Here is a 17,801-nt window from a genome sequence, read left to right as displayed (position 1 = left end):
TATGTATGTTCCTTTGATTCTGTCTTAGAAAGTCTTCCACGAAGGCATCCTTCCCTTCTGGCAGATAGCCCTCGTGTGCTTTGCCATAATTGAACAATCCAATCCAATCCTCTGATTCTGCAAAAACTATGGCACTTAAAGGTACTGAATTTTTAAAACATGTAGTTCTTAACCTGAACATGGGCACCTCAAAGCCTCAAGCTTGAATTTGTTATTGACTTATTTCACATTTTGTACAGATGTAATGAATTTTTATTTAACTAACTCTGTGCTTTGATATGAGAAGGAGAAACAGTGTTTGAAATAAAACATTTTTATCTCCAGAGTGAAGGACTGTTGCCATTTAGCAAAATGTAATAAATTTATCTTTTAATTTTAATCTACAAATTCAGCTATTTGAAAGCAATGTGTTGAAACTGCCTCAATCAAGTTTTAGCACTTTTCAATTTTTTCTGTGCTTTTTATTATAAAACACATTAAAAATAATATAAATTTAAGCAAATATTTATGTATTTTTTGAATTTTGGAAAGGGGATTAATGATCATCTAGCAGTGGTGAAATAGGTACATGACGCCAAAAAGGTGAGAATCATTGCATTAAAAAGTATGACATACCACAGTAGTAGTAAGTTTCATTTCATATTCTGGTAAGAATGTTTGCTGTTCTGATTCTCTCTTTGATGTGATTCTTTCGTTGTAAATATCATGTTTGATAAAGCTTTAAAGGAAGTGTGAAAGATATTTTGTTAGCCTTGGAATGTGTTTATTTTTGCCTTTATACCATCCTGGAAATCAATGATTCAACTCATCTTGCATATGATTCAAAAAGTAAAGTGGTACACCCCATTTTGTTGAAAAAATATGTGTAACTTATAATTTTTCACTTTCATTTGCTCAATTTAAAGGAACAAAAAGGTCTTTAGCATGACCACGTACACATAAGATACTAGCACTTGTGGTTGCACATGATTCTGGTTTCATGTGCAGATTGTTGCCTTAGGAAAAATGGCTGTTCATGATGTTCAACTCTATTATTTAATCATATTTTCTGAAATGATGGTCATTTTCAGAGGGAAGGATTCAAAATTATTTCATTAATAATATAACAGTTATTTATCCTTAGGAAATGCTTTTGCCAAGTTTAGAGTAGATCAGAGGGATCAACCTCATAAATATCAAATAGCCAATTTTGTGATGCTTTTAAGAGATTTGAAAGGAGTTCAAATACATAGACACAATGGAAAGAAATTATAGAAATGACAACCAAGGAAATGTAGTTTTAAAATGCTTGTTTTTATAATCTGTAAAATAACTTTTAAAATAGCTTTTTATTACACTTTATTTGATTATATTTATTATTTTATTTTGCGACCCATTTGAATTATATTTAATGCATTGATTTCTTTTTAAATCTATTTAATTTCAAAATAATGACAATTCACTTGGAAAATATGTGATAATTTTTTTATGAATTTATGTGTTTAATATTTCATTAATATTGTTTTTGCTTATAGCTCTGTCTTTCTTATATGTAATTTCAATCATTTATTGCTGCTTGATTTCCATTGATACACTCTTGTTTCCTTTAAAAAATTTTTCTTTCTTTTCTAATGAACATTTTAATATGTATACATTATTATTTTTATGTAATAATTAATGTTTTATGGTTATCCTGAATACAAAATAAAAGCAAGAATTGTGGTAGACAAATAATTTTCAAAATGTAAAGTAAATACATTTTGATCTAATTTAAAATGATTATGTTAATATGTAACCAAAGAAATTTTTTTTTGATTTAATAGATATATTTTATTTTATTTTCTTTTATTTTTTAGGGATTTAATAGATATAGCTAGCTTTTGTCAACAACATTACATTAATGTAATACCTGCTGTTGATGTTGGTATATCTGCTGATGTTAGTTTATCTACTGATGTTAGTTACTTGAATATTAAAGAAATTATAAAGGGAGCTGTTGATCATCTCATGCCTTTGTTTTCCTCAAAGTAAGTAAATAATATAACAGTTTGTATTAAATATTAGATAAGTTTGCAAATTTATTTGACATTTTCTGATACACGAAATATTTTTTTAAAGGCAGCTTGAGTAATGCTTCAGCTATTTGCTGATGTTTTGCCATTTTGTAGCTTGGCAGAATCACTTAAATATTTTTAGATTATTGACCAGGTTGTTGAAATTGAATTGCAATGCCTATAGTTAGTATAATCATCATTTTAAGAATCAAAAGGCACCCAGAGTAAAATAAAATTTAAAATAGGAGAATTGATTATTTTAAATTGACACACTAAAATCTTATTTGAATATTAGTAAATTAGGAGCTTTCACAGACGACACATCTGCTTACCTAACAACACATACCTACTAGTATATATATATATATATATATATATATATTCATTAAAAGAATTCTTCTACTATCCCATTATCCATGCATCATTCCAATTTTCAAAAGGTTTGGAAACTAATTTGCCATAACATTAAGTCCATACATTTGGAAATTGTTAAGAATATACAAACTGGATATCAAATTGGATAACTAACATCAGATTTGTGCATTGTTTTATCTGGTGGGATGATACAAACACAAAAACTCAATATAATGGTTTAACATCTAAAACATTATTATTAAGAATTGCTGAGCATAAAAAAAGTATTTATGAATTCTGCCAACCGATACCATATTGAAAATAGCACACTTTTATTTAACTATTCTTTGGAATATCCCATTTCAGTAAGTGAATGGGACATAACAAAAATTATCAAAAAACTCTGTCATAAAAACAGTTTAAAAGTCAGAGAAGCATTAGAATTCACCGCTAGATTATATTGCAGTAAAGATTTTCTTTTCAATCTGCTTTACATTTGGATATCAATCCTAAGAAATGCGACAATTTTACACAAAGTATTTCCTCCATCCATATTGCATGTCTTTTGGGTAGAAGCACATCTAGCTAGCAATCGGGAGATCTAGAGTTTGAATATTGTTAAAGTTATTGAACATTTTCACATCTTTTGCTTGGGAAAAAAAGAAGTTTTTTTACAATGGTGGCCAAACTAAAGACGTGATGGATAAAATTTTGTCACCACCAGAATTTGGTGATTGGATCCCCTCCTCTCCAGTTGCCCTTTAAGAGGGGAGGGGGGCAAATGTAAGCTATTTTCTCTCTCTTTACTGCATGTTTTCATAGTGCAATTGGAAGCAAGTTTTCCTGGCAATCGGGTGGTCTGGCATTTGAATCTTGATGAGAGTGTTGTACATTTTTCAAGTCTCTTGCTCCAAAATAAATACCTGATAATTGGACTACTTGCCCTTCTTGGTGTAAAATCAAAACTCAGTTATAAAATATAATCATACTTGGTTATATGCTGTTGTTCTGTTTTTCTCTTAGTTACCAGGGCTGTGGAGTCGGAGTCGTGGAGTCAGAATCGGAGTCGGGTAGATTTTTGGGTAAAAGGAGTTGGAGTTGGAGTCACTAAAAAACACGTCGACTCCGACTCCAGTTTTTGTTGGACAGTTTGAATTTGAAATGAAATTAAAGTGAATTGAAAAAAACAAATTTAATGGCAAACTGAGTTATTATTTTTATTTATGGACTATATACATTAATAAATAGTTATTTTCTATTTTATTGACATATTAGTAAATAAATATAAGAAGGCAGGATGGATGTGATATTTGCCATTATTGATTAAACTGATTCATTTAGTTACTAATCTCATTGGTGAATTGAGGTAAGCAGCAAGAACTCCCAAAAATTAATGCCATTCTTTGGAAGCGAGCAGGAAAAGGCACAACACAATGGAGAAGAACATATTTGATAATATAGCAGTTGTTAGGATTAAGAACTTTTTCAGAAAATGTAAATAGCCCTCACATTTCACTAACAGAAAGACTGTGGAATGATCTTGCAGAACTGGAAATCCTTCTTTCAACACCGTATATAGCCACAAAAAAGCTAGAATCTGAAGAATTAACAGGAGACGAGAATGTTAGATGTAGGTAACCTTAATGTTTCACTAACAGAAAGACTATGGAATGATCTTGCAGAATTGGAAACTCTTCTTTCTATACCGTATATAGCCACAAAAAAGTTGCAATCTGAAGAACTGACAGGAGGTGAGAATGGAAGAATCTGAAGTTTGTTCTTTCTGAAATGGAGGGTTTATTGCAGAAGGAATCATTTCTTCAATGAAGAAAAGAGAAACTAGTTTGCTACACAATGAGATCTTCCTGGGTTCAATATATTTAGATCTGAAACACTGAATTTTCTTGGATGACAAACAAATTAAAAAGGCAAAGAAAGCCATCTATGAACTTTCATTAAGAATGAAATTATTCTCAGAACAATTGGAGAATTTGAATCAGGACAGTCAAACTGCAGACATTGCAATTAAGTCTCTATCATCTTCTTCCAGTAATGAATTAGAGTTTGAGAAATATTTTTGGATAATATTGAAAAGGCTAAGCCAAAGCGAATGAAAATAAAGAACCAAGAGTCTTTCGATATAAAAATGAAAAAATACAAACAAGATTTATACACGGCCTTTGAAGAAATAGATAAATATGATTGCTCTTGCAAGACACCTCTTTTAGAACTTACAAAAATCTATCCTTAAAAGTTAAAGGAAGTAGTCATAACAGTAATGGCTCTTCTTCCTATCAGTGTGGAAAGACTCTTCTCAATTCTGAAGTTTATCAAATCGGATCTGTGGTCCTCCAACAAAGAAGAACCTGCTGAAGTTTTACTTTTTCTTAGAAGTTACAAATGCCTGTTTTTCCATTTCATAATAAATGCTAATTAATGTAAAAAATTTGCTATGCATCAATTTTTATCTGTAGCATCTACTATTTCTTTTATATTAAAAAAATAAGCTGCACCCATGTTTATATGTTTACATATATATGAAGGAATCAGAGTCGGAGTCATTAAAATTTCAGGAGTCGGAGTCAGTCATTTTCCCTACCGACTCCACAGCCCTGTTAGTTACAAAATTACTCACTGTTTCCTTAAGTTTAACCATATATTAATTTTTCTTCTGTTAACAAAAGGATCTAAAGGAACTTGTATGGAATCTGAATTCTTATGGAAATTTATAGTGTTTGTTGATAGTGTGGTTTGATATACACTAAGTAAGCCACCAGAGATTCAAATTTTCTACTAAATAGAAAATTCCTACTTCTGGAAAGGAAAAATTAATAAATATTCCACAGCTAATCTTTTTTGGTTTTTAGATGGTGTTGATGCCGATATATACAGCAAAAATCACCTGATTGTCTCAAATGAACATGTTCTTAAAAGGTGACATTCGGCTTCCATTGTTTGTGAAGATAGTTTTCTAATTCGTTGCTCGAAACTAAAAAGTTATGTTGATTTGAAAATGAATGAAATATCTAAAGAAATTTGCTATGTGATGCTATTTTACTATAAAAATGGTTAAGTAAGCCACCAGAGATTCAAATTTTCTACTAAATAGAAAATTCCTACTTCTGGAAAGGAAAAATTAATAAATATTCCACAACTAATTTTTTTTTTTTGGTTTTTAGATGGTGTTGATGCTGATATATACAGCAACAATCACCTGATTGTCTCAAATGAACATGTTCTTAAAAGGTGACATTCAGCTTCCATTGTTTGTGAAGATAGTTTTCTAATTCGTTGCTCGAAACTAAAAAGTTATGTTGATTTGAAAATGAATGAAATATCTGAAGAAATATGCTATGTGATGCTATTTTACTATAAAAATGGTAAAAATGCTGCAAAAACATGCAGAATAATTTGTGAAATTGTACACTGAGAATGTTGTATGTGAACAAAGGACCCAGGAGTGGTTTGGTTCAGAATCGATTCCATTCCAAAAGTTTTGATGTCAAAAATGCTCTGGTCGATCAGTCACTGGAAAAGTCGAAGAAATTTTGCCATTGGTGGAGCAAGATCGGCACACAAGCTGTCAGGAAATAGTGAAGGCACTCAACATCAACCACATGACAGTTTGAAATCATTTGAAAAGAGCAGGCTACAAAAAGAAGCTCGATGTTTGAGTGCCACATGAAGCGAATCATTACAGGCAATGAAAAATGGGTGAAATATGAGAATATCAAATTCAAGCGATCATGGTCAAAGGCTGGTGACCCTCTACAAACTACTTCAAAGCCTGGATTGTTGCTAAACAAGGATATGGTGAGTATTTGGTGGGACTGGAAAGGAATTGTCCACTATAAGCTGCTGCAGCCTGTCAAAACCATCGATTCAGCCCTGTGCTGTGCACAACTCAACCATTTGTATGAAGCAATCCAGAAAGAGTGACCAGAATTGGCCAACAGAAAAGGAGTTATGTTCCATCAATAACTCCCTTATGACAATACGTGGCCACACACATTTTTAATGACTTGGAACAAGTTGACAGAACTTGGTTGGGAAGCTTTGATGCATCCACTGTATAGCCTGGACCTTGCACCATCTGACAGCCATTTCTTTCAGTCTCTGCAAAACTCTCTTGATGGTAAAAAAATTGGCCGACTGAAGCACTGTTGAAAATCACTTGGCCAAGTTTTTCGACGATAAATCACAGAAGTTCTATACCAATGGGATTATGTAACTGCCTGGAAAATGGGAGTAGGTCATAAATAATAATAGTCAATATGTACTTGATTAAAATTGATTTTCAATAAAGAAAATTTTTGTTCAAGAATGTAGCAAAAAACCGTGGAGACTTTTTATATGGCCCAATAGATCACTAAACCTGTAGTTTGAGAATAGATCATTGAACTATCAAAATGAGTTTGTGGGGAATGAAGAAGTAGAAATTCTATCATATTTAACACATGTTCAATCATTGCTGTTTGGTTTCATGATACTTGTTAAAAATTTTAATGTAAAATAAATTATAAGCTGTGTGTATTCAATTCATTCTTCTCTGATATTACTGATTTTATATTAAAATATAATAGATAATAATGAATTTTTATTACTGTGCTTTAAAACAGAATGTATGCTTTTTATCTCTGCAGCGAAATTCAAGTAGGCCCCAACTTATCAAAAATTGTGATAAATGAGCTCTTTCACACCAAGAATCCAAAAATAATATGGGATTTGTTGTTATTGCCTTCCTCTGCCATAATATATTTGTGTTGCAGCAGCATTCAACAGAATTCTGAGCAACTTCGAAATTTGTTACCCTTGAATTGTGTTTTGATTGAATATGGTTATCAGGTATGAAAATAATATTTCATTTGATGTTTCTTGGTTATTTCAACATTATTTATGCATTTTTTTTGTACGTATTGTTTCTTTAAACATTTCTGCGTGGAAGGTAATATTTTTCTAAAACATATGAGGAAGTATAGAAAAGTAACTGAAATTACTTTTAAATAATTAATTTATTTTGCATTAATATATTTTAATACCTTTCAGAGTGTTCTCTGCCAACAGTAATACACTTATATCAATGTTTTGCCCACTACTGGAAATAGAGGAATAGTTCTGGAACTGTTGATGCAGAATATTATTCGAGGCATGCAACATCTTTTTTTGTGCCTCATTCACATTAGTACATTGATTTTCTGAGGACTTTATTGATAAAAACAGAAAAAAAAAGTCAATACTGATCAAGATCCAATGAAATAGAATAACATGAAATAGAACCACTATGTTGTTATTCTTAAAAAATTGTTGGACGCACAGAGTTTCTTCAGAAATCTGGTCATTGGTCTTTTGAAAACCTTCATTTTTTTCAGGAGCATTTTTTCAGTATTTTCTTCATTTTTGCTCATCACTGGATGGCTATGTCTTAGCAATCATGCATTTTTACATTTGACCATTTTTTAATTGAAAACTCATAGATGACAAAGCATCATCTTCAAAGGCTTCCTAAGCTGTAACAGTAGTCTCATCTGCAGTTTTGCTCAACAAGAAACAAAATTTCACAGATTCAGTCTCATGAATTTGTTCTTTATGGTCATATGTTGTAAAAATTGTAGGCTGCTGTAAGCAAAATCACACAAAAATCAGCATCAGTGCATACAAACCTCTGCATTCAGACTGATACCACTTAACAGATAGGGATAGAAAATCCTTAAGTTAGCAGTATAAACTGTAATTATGAAATGTTTTTGTGTATTGTCATTCTGATTATTTTTGGATATATAAATACATATACTAAATATAAATATTTTAGCTTGATTTTTCCTCTTAATGTTCTAATCGTAATGTAGAAGGTTATCATAGATAATAGAATAATAATTTTTCCAAATTTTTTTGTCTATAATAGAAGAATAGTTTTTTAAATTTTTGTGTATTTTAACTTTGTTTAAACCCATTTAAATTTTTTCAATTCTTGCAAAAAGTAATTTTTAGTATATTAGTTCTGAAGTTAGTTTATTAGTCAATATGTATTGCGTCGTAGCACAAAATGTTATATATATATGCCTTTTAAAATTATACAAAGTGAACAAAATTGGTAATAAATGAAAGATAAGAAGTTATAAAATAAAAACTTTGATAAAAGAAATTTTATTATCCAGTTGTTCCCATGGCTGGAATGCAATTATCTGCATATATGCAAAAGTAAAAGTTGTTAAAGTGTTAGTGATTTCAGAAATTATATAAAAAATTAAGTTATAATTGAGCATTAATTACTAGTAAAGTTCTTTTGATTGGTATTTTTCCTACTATCCAATATTTTGTAGATTGTATGTGACAGTGTAGGTTGTTTTATATAATCATGTTTTGTAAGTATTCCATTAATAGCACTTTTTAAAAAACTTTAGTTATAAAATGAAACTACAGCTCTTGTTTGATTAGAATTCATTTAAATGGCATTACTGATTGATTTATTAAGAGAAATTGCTGCCGAGTTCACTATTATTAAAGAATGATGGCTTAACAAAATTCATTCACTGGCTTAATAAAACCTACTTTCAAGATGTTGTTGACTATGCTAATTAAAAAAGAAATAATTCGTCTGATTATAAATGATCTTCAGTTAAGACTTATAATGTAAATAGTGCAAATATCTGTCTTAATTTCATGTGAGCACTTTTTTAGTTACAACATTTTTTTTTTGTAAACATCTTTCTGTGAAGTCCTTGTCAAATTTCATGAAATAAATTTATAGATTATTGAACTAAATATTTGTATCGAAGCCCTACCAGTGATTAAGTGTTAAAACTGCTGAATACTGGTTAGTTGATCAAGCCTAGTGCTGCCTGAATGAATGTTTTTCCCATGTATAATATAAATATGAGCTAGTTTCTTTCAGAAAAAAATCAATAAAGGCATCCCTTCCCTTAGGCAAATAAGACTTTGTGTTTGCTTTGCAATATCCAAATAACCTAATCTAATCTGTCAGTAAAGGAAAATGTATCTTCATTTTATGTTCCCCTGAGTTTTGCTACTATACAGATGTAAAATAATTTTTAAGTTTTCATTTGTTATATCTTATATCCTGTCACTTGTGCACATTTTACATGTTTTAACTATTTTTTATTGATTATGTGTGGTTGAACATTTATTTCTGTAAGAATATGCAGATATGTAAGCTTTTTATGAGATATATTAATAAACAATTTGTCTGTAATACATTTCATTCCTGCAGTGTTTGTTAAATTTGTTTATATAAATATTTAGTTTGTTGCCTGTAGTTTATGTTTAATATCAAAAGCTGATTTTGGGTGCTCATTTATTGTGTAATTTAAACTTAAAATATTTTTAATTCCAAAAATCCCTATAACTTCTATAACTATACTTCCTTATTATTGCAGCCCTCAAAACTGATCATTACTGAATCATTAATCAACCAAGATGTAACATGTAGCGATAAGAGGCAAGATATCTCAGTTGAATAGTGATTCAGTCTTATAGTAAGAAGTACCATAATTTCTTTTAAATATGTCCCAAAATATTTTTTAGAAAGGGAGTTCCAAACATTTAAATTTATGTTAATGCCGCAAAAACATCACTTTAGAATTGAATTAAAATTTTTGCAAATAACTTAAAGTTGAAATTTATTTTCAAAATGTAGATAATATTGAGCAAATTTCATTTACAATTATTTTTAAAAGAGTTTAACAGACAAAAAGGAGATATTGTGTTTTCTTCTTTATGCCTGTATTACAAGTATTGTATAGTTGAAGGTTTACTGTACAGATGTATACAGGCCAAATAAACAGTAGGCGCTGAGGAACATTTCATGCAGTCTTTGCAATGTGTGCGATGAGCCTACTACATTTATGTGTTACATTTCTTAAATATTCTTGTATTTAATATTTTAGTAATTTAAAATTGCTTTTAATAGATGGAACATGATTTTGATTATCATGCCAAAGTTTTTTCTCTTTCAGGGTGAGTATATTTATTCCTTTTCAGACAGCATATAAAATAATGTAATGATAATTTAAATTATTATATAATTTATAATGTGACATTTTAAAGAATACCATTTGCAGTAAAAATCCATTATTAGCATTTCGTTTGCAGTATTTGGAAAAGCCTGGTTATTGTTCCATACCTTTTTGCTATGTTTAGTTAGTTCTTTGTTTAGAAGTTCATGTTTATATGTCATTTGCATTTATTTATATATCTTTATCTTTACTTATAATTTTTTAAAAAATATTTTCAAAACTCAATGAAATTTTTGACAAGAGAATGAAACGAAAGCAAATGACTTTTGCAGATTCATCAAAAGATGGATATTATTAATCACTTTGTACCAGCTGTTAAAATATTATGAAAATTTGACCTTTATAGCAAATCTAAGTTTTGAAATATTTGTAGAACACGTCAGTTGGCTTTTAAACTTGTATAGGGAAGATCATTCGATCTGTGGATGAAGTATTTATTCAAAACTTAAAATTTCTTTGAAATTTCGTTAAACTGTGATAGTAACATTCCATTGTAAAGCTACAGACTTTATGCACTAGCAATAAAGATGATTTCAAAGCAAAAATAGATTAAATATAATTAAACTGTGAATAAACTTAGGTACTCTCTTATTATTATGGTACCTATTTTGTAAATGGAACCAAGATTGTCAATAAACTGCCAATGCGAATCATCATATGCCAGGTGCTCCTAACTATAATTGTTTATAGTTTGCTCCTGATAAAAACAGCTCTATATAAAATACATGTTGTTGTATTTTTCACATAAGTATTATTAAATCACATTCGCTCATAATTCTTTAATCATGATAAGAGCTTTCAATATTCCACATGTTAATATATTTCCTTTAAAAAAAAAAAAAAAAAAAAAAAAAAAACCATTAAAAATTTTGATTTTGCCACAAAGTAAGGAGGATATTATACATTTTTTCAAAAAAAGGTGTATTTTACTTTGCATTCAATTATGGAAAAACGATCATTAAACTAAACAAAGCAATATTATTGAAAGCTGTTTATAATAGCACAGCAATTTTATTTAATGTTCAGTAGAATTGATGTCAATTAAATGATAACAAATAACTTGGCCTTTACGAATATACAACTGTTGACTAGAACAGTTTTATAAGAGAGGTGTAATCTAATTTGATTACCAAATAATCAAATATGTGGCTCTAAAAGCATTGTGGATGCAAACAAAAGTCTGTGTGCACAGGGATTAAACAAAGCCAATTGTGTTTTTCTGCAGTATGCTATAATTGGTAAGCTATGCCAAGAAACTCTTGAATTGTTTTTCATTCAGGCAACTGCACTCAGCAGAAATTGATGACCATGTAGAAGAGGGCAATTTGCTGAGACTGTTGCTGAGCATACACAATCGAAAAAACTGGAAAAAATAGGTTAGAGACATTTTACTATGAACCATAAATTTCATTTTGTTGATCCACCAACAGATGCTCATAAACAAAATGGAAAAAATGGACAGGGATAAAGAAAAACGTGTTTGATGCCAGTTAAAAACAGTTGAAAAAACTTGGCAGCACTGCACTGTGTATGGGAGAAGTAAATACGGATTTGGCGATAATCTTAGTGCCAACTTGGTGCTTAAAAAAAAATGGGGTCCATAATGAATACCTAAATTTATTTGCAAATAAGTTTGACTCGTTAAATGTACTTTTTTATGTACAGTATGCAGTCCTTTCCATTCCTTATTGCATTCAGTTATGCAAAAAAATGTTTTGTGGCTTTGTGCAATTTTATTCCAATATTTAATAATCTAGTATTAGTAAATGCGAAAACATGCCACATAGTGGCATGTAACAAACAATCCTTTAAAAAATGCTGTTTATGCTGTCCATGTGATTTAGCTGTTTTGTTAAATAATAATGTCTGATGTGTTAAGTAATGGTTCCTGTCACATTCAGCATTTAATGTTCCCCCCCCCATTTTGTTTGAAGTGGAATTACCCCTGGAAAAGGTAGTTGTTTTAAAAGTTTTACAAAATAAAATTCTTTGAGGGGCTTCGTAATTTTATGAATTTGGTATTAAATGTGTTAGATACATTGAAAGTTCACTAGGCATACATATTTTTCATTAGATTAAAGCTAAATTATTTGTTATATATTCAGTCAACTTATATCTTAATATGATTCACATAATGCTATGCATGCATAATCAGCAGAAAATACCATATGCTCTTAGCAATAAATCTGTCTTCACTGTGTTGTTTTGTACTGGATTAAGCACATAAAATGTATACAAGATGTGACAAAAAAAAAAAAAAAAAAAAAAGGACTGGTCCAATAAATCATTGTACTTACAGAATCAGTTCTCCGTGACATTATCACCTTAAAAGTAGTGCATCTCTTCAGCATTCACACACTTCTGCATTCAGTGCTGCCCTTGCTGGTAACAGTTTTAGAAGAAGGTTTTTGGAAGGTTGTTCCGGAGATTCTCCGTTTTTGCTTGAACCTCTTCATCTGAGGTAAAATTGGTTCCCTTCAAGTAATATTTAACTTTAAGAAATAAAACAAAACATTTTGTGGAGCCAAATCAGGTGAATAAGGAGGATGCCCCATCACAGTTATGTTTTTGCTGATTAGAAACTGCGTGACAGATAGGGCCGTGTGAGCAGGTGAATTGTCCTGGTGCAACAACCATCCATCAGTCCACAACTCTGGCCATTTTTCTACTAATTTTTTCACAGTCTTTTTAGTACTTCAATGTAGTAGTATTGGTTATCAGTCTGACCACTGGGAACCCATTCAATCATGATGAATGTGCTGCCCAGCACGTCCATCAACTTCTATATTGTCCCTTCCCCTTGAAAACTGCTTATGCCATTCAAGCACACATGTATGATACAAAGTTTCATCTCCATAAGCCTCGGTAAACATTTGAAATGATTCCTCGGTGGCTGATTTCTTAAGCTTCACAAGAAACTTCATGTTGTTTCGCTGTTTGGCTTTTTACATTAGACATTTTTCTGGCAGAATGCAGTTGCACATGCTCACTCAATGACACAGTATTCCCTACTGGTGTGGTCGGTTAAGTCAGAACTGGCCACATGGATAGAGGAGGTGTGTGGCATGACGTCACCAAAGCAGTTGTTGCCAACTCCACTCTGTTTTCAAGCTACACACTTAGTCTCTCTCTCTCTCTTTTTTTTTTTTTTTTTTCTTTTATGCGTGTGTGTCACACTTGAAAATTCATTGGAATGGAAATGGTGGATGGAAGATGATAAATAATGGAAAACTCATTCAGGCTTCAGAAAGTGTATACTCAATACTCAGTGGCATAACAGCCCTAGTGAGCCAATGCCTGCAGTGCCCTGAAATCTGCTTTCTTGACCGTTCGACCCGGGATACATAAGTATATGCCCTGAACAAGTGGCTAGCTTGTCGCAGGACCCCTATTGTTTAGTCTCCAAGCAAACTTTTCACTCATTTTATTGACGCAAAGGATGGAAATCAAGGGATGAAAGGCTGAGTTGACCTTTCATTCCCTTTCAATTTTAAAATTCAGTGTTATTCCCAGATAGAAAATATTTATGCAAACTCAGTGTTCTCTCATTTTGCCATCTTGCAGTTTCATCTCTTTTATACTCAGGAGTGGCATGACTGCTTTTATCTGTTTGTGAGAATTTTTGTCACTTGGTATATATTAGCTTATAATTTAAAATATTTTGCTTTCTTACTTTCTTTAATGATGGAAGATATATAATGTAATATCTTAATGAATGGAAGATTATGAAAACGGAGACCAAAATAAGTAATTATATAAATTTAGATAGTAAATGCTGTTTAAATATAGGTCTTTAAGAACAGTTTCAAGAAGTTGGCTCACTTAGAGGGTTAATAAATTTGGAAATTGCTGCACCACTGCTGATTCCATTATTCTTGAAAATGTCAAGGGGCCTTGGTGATTGACATGAAGTCTTGATATTTGCTTGATTATTGATATGAGCACTATTTAATCACTGAGTTGGTCTTAGGAATGCTATATTTTGCATGTATGGTAATTTACGAGGGCCATCCAGGAAGTAGATTATGTTTCCGTCTGTGTCCGCTAGGGGCGGGGCTAGAGCGGCCATCTTGGGGTCAGAGCGTTGCGCAGCTCAGTCTGCATCTAGCCGTGCTAGTGAGACGTTCGTGCTGTGCTCCGTTCAGATACTGTGACGGTTTGAAATGTCTGCGTTAATTGAAAATCCTGCGAGGTGCGCTCAGTAATAAGGTTTCTGACTGCAAAAAACTGTAAACCGATAGAAATCTATCGGCAGCTTCGTGAAGTGTATGGGGACAACATTATCACTGAAGGTGGAGTGCGTCAGTGGGTCATAAGATTTCAAAATGGCCGAACCAATGTTCACGACGAAGATCGAAGTGGGAGACCCAGCATAGTGACCGCCGAACTTCTCGAAAAAGTCGATGCTAAAGTCCGTGAAAATCGAAATTTCACAATAACAGAACTTTCTTTGAGTTTTCCACAAATTTCGCGAAGTTTGTTGCACGAAATCATCAGCGAAAAGCTTGGTTACCACAAGTTTTGTGCAAGATGGAAGGCAAGAAGAGGTAACGAAGTGGTTGAAGGCGCAGGCGGCCGAATTTTTCGACGAAGGAATTTCCAAGCTCGTACATCGCTACGATAAATGCCTTAATTTGTATGGTGACTATGTAGAAAAATAGTATTTGAGTGTGGCTTTCATCTGTATATAATAAAATTTGTTTCCTATACTTTGTTTATTTTTTTATTCCAAAACGTAATCTACTTTCTGGATAGCCCTCGTATATGGGATCTAAAGTATTTTTCTGTCTGATATTACATCATTGTAGTAGAATGATTGTTTTTGTTAGCTTTCATTAAAAATTTCCCCCCTTATGAATTTAATGACATATTTTTTTTCCTCTCATAGCTATAATGTTTGTATTGGGACTGGAACTACATCCTGGGGAAGGTAACTTTTATCATAATGAATTATATTTCATTCTTTGTGCATTTTTTACTTACTGTATAATAAACTATTTACTTGCTGCTATATACTACTATTTACTTGCTGCGTACTTAAATTTCATCATCTATATCTATCTGTGTACATCCGTCTGTCTGTCCATATATATATATACATTCACTTTTGTAATTACATTTTTATTTTTATATTATTTTTGATTTGTTTTTACCAAGTTTGCATTATTTATCTTATATTTTGTAGTCTTCTAATGTTTATTTCAACTTTATACTTTGAATTCTATTTCATAATGACAATTTCCAATGTTTAACTTTTACAAATAATATTGAACTCAAATGCATAAACATGAGGGTGTTGGGGGACGGTTACTCGAGGTTTTCGAAATTCACTGCAGAAATTGCTTTTCACTCAAAATTGAATTGGCTAAAATACTTCATAGGAATAAGTTCTTTGAATATCAGCATTGGTTCGTAATCCCTTCTATTCATGGAAATATTTAGCCTGACTAGAATTGCCGGTTTGGCTTAGCCTTAATGCTCGAGTAAAGATGAAACACCTTCTATTTATTTATCAATTATTGTTCATTGAACGGGAGTTGGTTTGTTCTTCTTGAAAAGTCAACTAATTTCCGATCATTGACAATGATTACATGCATTTAATTTAATTCTTGCCTTTAATTTATTCCTTTTACAATTGAAATTTTGTTCTTCATGATGATTTAATTCCAGTCCCCGTTAAAACATTATTAACATTTTACTTTCAAGTTACTTCAAAACATCTTTCAAAATATAACTTACTAGTATAGATTCATTCTTTTAAGATAATTCTACTTTAATTAAACTTAGGAGATAATATAATCAATTAATCAATATTATTTAGTAAATAAATTATTATTAACTTACTTTGCAGCAATTGCGCAAGTAGTAGTAACTTGTTTTCGCACTAAATGAATTTAAGATCATACAACATTATATATATACAGTCAAAAGTCGTTAATCCAGACTCGTCGGGACTTCTGCGATTCCGGATTATCAATTTTTCCGGATTATAGATCATCAGTTTAAATATGGTAAGATGGCATGCAGAAGTTATAAAATTAAAAATAGAAAACCGTAATTTATGAAATAAAGAACAATTATGATCTAAAGGGTATCAAAATTTACAAAAAAAATGCTTAATATTTATTGGTTTACTTTATTAAGCATTTCTTTCAATGTAAGTTGTTTAAGTTGCTTCGTTTTTTATGTGATAATACATTCTCTTTAATTCTATAAACAGACCTAATTTCTTGTTCAGTTACAATGTTCCGCTGTTCAAGTCCTATAATTGCTGTGTCTACCGACTAATTTGTCAATCAAAATTTTTTCGTTTTCAATAACCTCTGTCACTTTCTTCGCTATCAGAAGCAAATTATAATGACGAGGAATTTGATTTAAATCATATCAAAGAGGGAGTACATCGAGATGAAATACTGCATTTAGTAAGGAATTATAAGCCAAATAAAATAAAAACATCTGCTCTGAAGATAAGGATAGTGCTGACAGATCAACTTCCAATTCATTGCGCACAGCAGCGTTAAAGATAAACAAAGTTTAGATAAGCAAACGTTAAAATTTAGATAAACAAAGGATATGCCTTTACCCATTTTTTTGCAGCAATTCCACTTTTTGGTTAATGGACTTCGAAACATACTTTGGCTTTGTAGATCCTTTACATATTAGTAAATATATATCAGAAATTCTATTTGGCATAATCGAAAGTTCAAGCTTACTTTTATAAAATTGCTCTAACAGTCTGCAAAAAATAATAAGCCGGATCCAATTCGAAGATTAAGGAACGTTGCAATCTGCAACATTAACTGAATTAGATAATTTTAGCTTAGCTTATACCGTCCATTATACCTTAAACGCGCATTTGCAAATGTATTTTGCGCGCGCGCACACGCATATTCGCAGCCATAAAAGTCGACATAAAAGTTGCCGTAAAAGTCGCAACGTGACGCATGCGCAGAAAGTTTGTAGCTTTGAGGTCCGGATTATAGATCATTCCGGATTATGGGTGTCCGAATTAACGAATTTTGACTGTATATATGTAAGATAAAAATGTATGAATCAGAATTATAATATAACTATAAACATTAATTCTTCCTCTCTATTCTAAAATCGTAATAACTTATCTGCATTGCGTCATTCAAATTAATCATGCGATCTTACGTAACTGTTTATACCAGATGCCTCTTGACAACCAATCACCAAATTGCAAAAAAAAAATTTTCTCTTCGCGTGCTTCCATCTTTCATAATGACGCACTTCAGCTTTTGCTCTACTGTCCTAAGATGTAATTTCGCTGGCTTGCTTTCTATCCCAACAATATCAAAAATGTAAATCTTCTGTGGAAAGGCACAACTAGAGTGCCAAGTGATAGTGGCCACAAATATCA

At 31.3% G+C, this 17,801-nt stretch overlaps 1 protein-coding gene across 2 annotated transcripts in view; it reads left to right on the top strand.

Moving 5' to 3' along the window:
- The window catches only part of LOC118188987 (uncharacterized), a 116,171-nt gene that overhangs the window by 82,107 nt on the left and 16,263 nt on the right, over positions 1–17,801 (top strand). For both annotated transcript variants that reach the window (XM_085823953.1, XM_085823954.1), the window contains 4 exons: positions 1,836–2,006; positions 7,031–7,232; positions 10,315–10,361; positions 15,309–15,350. In XM_085823953.1, the coding sequence (XP_085680079.1) occupies positions 1,836–2,006; positions 7,031–7,232; positions 10,315–10,361; positions 15,309–15,350 (462 nt within the window). The remainder of the gene's footprint in view (positions 1–1,835; positions 2,007–7,030; positions 7,233–10,314; positions 10,362–15,308; positions 15,351–17,801) is intronic.

This window comes from Stegodyphus dumicola, chromosome 9, assembly GCF_044657685.1.
Source record: "Stegodyphus dumicola isolate Sdum_Otavi_A_Nest chromosome 9, ASM4465768v1".
Taxonomy (NCBI): domain Eukaryota; kingdom Metazoa; phylum Arthropoda; class Arachnida; order Araneae; family Eresidae; genus Stegodyphus; species Stegodyphus dumicola.
This window is presented reverse-complemented; position numbering and strand designations above follow the sequence as displayed.